Here is a 5,970-nt window from a genome sequence, read left to right on the forward strand (position 1 = left end):
AAATCATCATGGCACCAAGAAAAACACTTAATTTAAAGCTAACTAAAATATATATGAATAGACATATGTAACATACATATGTTTATTCACTATATAACATGCTAAAACATATGTAACATCTCCCCAAATCTGTATTTAGATTGACATTTTTGATAACAATTGGTATAGAAAATGAGAAAAAAATAAGAGATAATGTAAAACTAAAATTAAATGCAAAATACCATACTGATGTTTACTTTATAAATTTCAAACACAATGTAGTTTACTATATTTATAATATAAGAAATAAGACACAACACACAGTTAACTGTTTCATGAAATGCACAAGTTATATTTTCATAAAAGGCATAGATGCAATTTAAATGCAAAACTTACTGTTTAATAGAAAGCAATTCCCAATGAAGGCACTATTTTACCTTAACTTCTGAACAAAATATTAATTAAGAAATTAATTCTAAAATGCATTCATATACATATTATGTTAAAATTCAATTCCTTACTTTTCATGGTAGTTCCTTTGTAAATATATTTATGAACAAAAGCATAATGAATGATATATCATTATCTTTGTCACTTGCAAAACAATTAAGTCAAATTCTGTGTTTTACTTGCATTTTAATATTCAAGAAAGTTTTCTTTTTTCTTCTTAATTTATATGAATAGATAATGATCACCATTACAGTCATTATTCATTCATCTAAATTTCATTATATGCTTTACTATGATATATGAGTATCAAAACAATTTAAAACAAATATACTATGCATTGAACTAAAAATGTTCTGTTAAAGAAGGAAATGGTAAGAATATCAGTTTAAAATTACAACAGATATGAAGTTTATTTTAAACTGAATTATTCTAGAAACAAATTTTCTTCCTTGTACAAAATAATTTAACTTTCAGTTTTATAAGGATTTTATTAAAACTATTCACTTTTAATGAACTGCATCTAAAGCTGTATATAAAAAGGATTAATGAAACAATATTTCAGATAAATGTAGCACCAATATTTATTTTTTAAGACACATAGAGAGTGTTTATTGTAATTATGCATAAATATTACTTACACTTGACGAATACTGATTTCTTATACAGAATAAGCTATATTTCTTCATAAAGAATGAGCATTTCACACATAAAATGTTATCACAATTAATGAACACATTCGATTAAAAATTGAAGCCAACCAACATCCAATCTATTCTATATTTTTCAATTCAGTCAGCTCAAAGTCTACTGCAAGATACATATACTAAAATAAATAAAAGACTGAAAAAAATTAGGAACAACTTCAAAGAGATCAATTTTTGAAAAATTCACTACTGATATAAAAATAATAAATATTTGGTTAAGTCTTCTGGAAATCACATCAATGTGAAATTTTATTACACATGATTGTCAAGCTTAAAAAAATTAATGGACACTTAAGTACACACTTTAAAACTGATATTACAGAAAACATTCTAAATACTACAAATAGGTTGATATCAAAAAGTTACTCAAGACATTTCATTACACACCAGACTAATCAATGAATCAAAACTAAAATGGAATTTATGTCGAATGTTACATAATACACTTATTGTACATATGAAATACAAAAATATATTCTGCACAGAATTGTCGGATGTATTATAAAAGTAAATATCCAAAATTTTCAACAATGCACTGAATTCTATTCAAGATAACACTATAGTTTAAAAAAATGGGGTATAAATTAACCCTCAGGCACATTAATATTGCTTACATAGTTATTAACATATGAAAAATTCAAACTCTTGATGAAGCACAGGTGCTACTTTGAGGGATGAAATTCAAGCCAAATCATTACATATATAATTTTTAAATATCCAAAAATTGTTGTATTGTTAAATTGTCAAACCTTAAAGCAGCAACTGTGCTATAAAAGATTAAGTCGCTTATATAAAAATATACACTTGGCAGTATAGATAGATTTCCTGATTGTTAAAAATGGAATGCTTTTGCCTTAATACTTAGCTCTTGAAATGTTTTAGAAGAGATAAATATCAAACGTCTGAGAATGGCATTAGGTAAATAAAATACAAAATAAAAGATAAACATGGTCATTTAAATCAGTCACATAAGCACATAAATCAAAGCAAAAAAAAAAAAAAAAAAAACGAGCATACATTAAAAGATGCATATTTTGGCAATGCAATAGGGATCACCCCTTTCCCGAACATAAACAGCCATGTAGCCACGTTAGGCTTAATGAGACAATGTAAATAAATCAACTCATGTCAATACCTTTTCGATCCAATTTACGAGCAAAGTCGGCTATAAGATCTCTATAATTAAGGCCGTCGATATTCTTGTAAAGAAGATACAATACAAACCAATCGCTGTGGGAACACTTACGAACGACTATGTCCAGATAATCCGGTCGAGTAAGACGTGCGCGGGATCTCAGCAGCAGGAAGCGGGATTGTGGCCAAAAGAACACAACAATGTGGAAAGCCACGATCAAAGCCGACAGAACAGCTAAAATAATGAACCAAAACCATAGGAAGATGTAGATCTTTTCATTGATGATATTGATTGGAAGAATGCACATAGCATCATGACGCTGGACATCTCCAGATGAACCATATCTGTGGAAAGTACATTTTGTGAGCCGTGGGAAAACTTTGATCATGGGGTCATAGCGTACAGCCCAGTCCCAGCCGGTGAAGCTGATGACCTTGGTACCATAAGATGAAAATTCTCCTCCAAGGAAAGCATCAATTAGATACATCTGACCAACAACATTAATGAAATTAGCCGATTCACAAATGAAGTACCAAAGGGCATAGAATTTGTGGTTACCCATGTTTTCGTAAAGGTAGTCGACCAGGATTTTTCGATTTTCATCTTTTTTTTCTTGGCTCATGATAGGATTGTTGAGACCTAGAATAATGTGACGCATTTTCCCACCTTCCATCATTTTCCAAAAATATCGGGGTATATAGAAAAGCATAGCTTGCAAGAAAAGCACGAAACATACCCATTGATAGTAAGCGTGGTACTTCCGATTTTCTCCGGGAGTGTACTTGTCAACACCAGGGTATGGAACTTCCTCTCCTACTTTTTTATGCCAAGCACTATCGACGCTAAAAGTGGAGTGGATCCAGCAAAAGTTATCTAAAAGTTTACTCGGTATATCGTCTCTCGATATACAATCAATGGGGTCTCCAATATACTGGCGTGACGTCACGAGGATGCTAAAAGCGAGCAGTACGATGACAGTAGCTCGATAGTGAAGCCTGAATACATGGCTCTCAATAACAACAGTATTGAGTTTAAGTAAACTTTTCAGCGATCCAAAAATCTTATCCATTATTTCAGTAGTTTCGTTATTAGGCAATTCATCAGAGCAAACCAAGGCAGCGTCGAAAATGCGAAATTTTCGTTTACTTCTTTCTTCCTATTTTCCCCCCTTTTCGGAAGAAGTTTACTGTACTCGAATGGCGCCAAACACCATCGCCAAGTTGTAACAACGAAATGCGGCTGAACCACTCAGACAAGATAATTTTCCACAAATTTCTCCACAACCTGCGCATTTCGTGGGAAAAGATTTATGACGACAAAAACAAAACCAAATAATTACTTTCTTTACTTTTATTCTTTTCATTCTTTGCTTTTTGGAATCAAATAAATCTTAAAAGAAGCAATTGTTTTTTTAAAAAGGAATTTCTCGAATAAAGATTGATAGCTATTATTTCGATTGTTAGTAATTAAAGATCAATAACTTCAGGCATTACAATTTTTTATTGAATATCACGAATTATCCTGAAATTATTTATTCTAAAAACCTTTATAGGAGAAATCTTTCAATTTCTACTTTCATAAATTTTTACACATTTTTTTTTATTCCTTATGAGTAATTGAAATGAAAGAATAATTCCCTTATTCAAAATAGTCATTTATCTTTAAGACATAATATATTTTTTTAATTATTAAGTCATAATATATTTATATAATTATTTATTTATAATTATTAAGTCATAATGCATTTATAAATTAAATATTTTAAATAATAACATTTATAAATTAAGTAATTAAAATCTTAATATTTTAAGTATTTAAATATATTTATTGATAAAAAAAAGCAATCGTCTTTATGCAGTTGAAATTAAGCGAATATGAATCCCAATATTTCGATCTTTGTTCTACCAACAGAGTTATAAACCTTTTTTTTTTGTTTTAAGTTTTTTTCTTTCCTCTTCTCACTCATTATTTTTTAGATTAAATAAATTATTGTTAAGTTTGGTATCATTTACAAATTTTTATTTGTTTTGTTTTTTGCTAACTTATTGCTCCGGATTCCAGTTATTTATTCATGCTCTATATTCATCACTAATAGGCGGTAAGAAAATGCTCATTCAGCATATTCAAAAGTCGTTTTCTCGCCAAGTGAGGCAACCCACTTAGGGGCAGCGAAATGCCTTTCTTTTATTGGCGTTGAGCTGTCCCTTCACAACCAATGATCGGGTCGTTGCTTTGAAAGCTGAGTTCAGACGGAGGTTGGGGGGATATCAGGGGATCGCAAACATTTCTTCCCTCCACCAAAATACCCTCTGTCCCTCTTCTGGCTTTGTTATCTTTTATCATTTTTAGCTCTGAACTTTAGCAGAATTTTTTCGCTCTCTAAAATATTTGTCATGCGGGTGGACATTTTTTGTCGGAATTTTTTATACCTTAATGAGAAAAAAAAAAAAACCACGAATAAAAGAAAAAAAGATTTGCGGGATTCCTTCAAATTGAAAAAAAAAAAAAAAAAGGATTTTTTTTTTATTGCTTTTATGGGATCATTTCGACAGCATAACAATGTTTATTTTAACTTCTTTGCACGCTCTGTTTCGTATTAAGGACTCAACTGTAGCAATCTGAAAAAATCTTGAGTAGAATTACGCATTGAGATTAAAAATAAATAAATAACAAACACTGCACTAAAAACTAAATTTAATCATAAAATCGTTTGCTTAATAATTTCTTCCTCATGTTTATAAATCACTTTTTTTTCATTAGATTTTTGTAAAAACTATAAATAAATCCGATTGAAATACGTAAAAATGGTTGAACTCAATAAATTTGGAATTAATATTAGTGATTGAAATAAACCATATTTAACCAATTTTTAATCTTTCGTTTTCATTCTTTTTTTTTTTCTACTTTTTTTAATTAAAAGATATTTGCGTTGTACTTTCTTTTTTATTTAATTTATTTATGTTTAATTCCAAACTACTGTTTCCGCAAATTTTTTTCCTAAATAATTTATTCGATTTAAGTAATGGGTTGGTGCATCATTACCAGGCGTTTTTAAACGATATTATCAGATGTTCTTGAAAACTATTTATAATGAAATTTGAAACATAAAAGTTCAACAATAACATTTTTTAATGATTAATCCGGAGTGTCGTTACCATCTACTTCAATAACTACTTTCCATTTGCTTGAAGATTTTTGATTCCATTCGAATCGTCAAGCTTTCGTTCCCTTCCACGGTTGCCAGAAGTGCATGGTCGTCAAAAGCCAATGATCGACCTCTTCCTAGCTTATCTCTCAAGCTAGTGTCACTAGATTTATTTGAAATGGGCCAACCATTCCCGGCATCGACTTTCGTCACCGAATGGCGATATATTTAACGCCTTCACCGAAAATTCTTTGAGATCGCGAAATGACTGCACTATTTACACCCATTCTCAAAGTGGTACAGCATAATATGACAAATATTAATATGATTATCGACACGCATTTTTATAACCCAAACTTAGAAGAATACGCATGATAATTATGCACCAAGCTAATAGGTTGGAGTGTGAAAGATAGGTTAAGGCTTGTTGATATCTGTTAGAATGATCGGTAATTTCCAAAAGTATTTTAATTCGGTAATTTTTAAAATTATTTTTGTGCTAAATTTTTTAATCAAAATATATTTTCCTAAAACTAAATTTGCGAACAAGTTTCTTC

At 29.9% G+C, this 5,970-nt stretch overlaps 1 protein-coding gene across 1 annotated transcript; it reads right to left on the bottom strand.

Moving 5' to 3' along the window:
* Nucleotides 1-985: 985 nt before the first annotated feature.
* Nucleotides 986-3,485, bottom strand: LOC129984037 (innexin inx2-like). The gene has a single exon (XM_056093799.1). It carries the CDS (start codon nt 3,335-3,337, stop codon nt 2,252-2,254), a length of 1,086 nt encoding a protein of 361 aa, XP_055949774.1. The 5' UTR covers nt 3,338-3,485; the 3' UTR covers nt 986-2,251.
* Between the last annotated feature and the right edge of the window lie 2,485 nt (nt 3,486-5,970).

The sequence above is a fragment of the Argiope bruennichi genome, chromosome 9 (genome assembly GCF_947563725.1).
Source record: "Argiope bruennichi chromosome 9, qqArgBrue1.1, whole genome shotgun sequence".
NCBI lineage: Eukaryota > Metazoa > Arthropoda > Arachnida > Araneae > Araneidae > Argiope > Argiope bruennichi.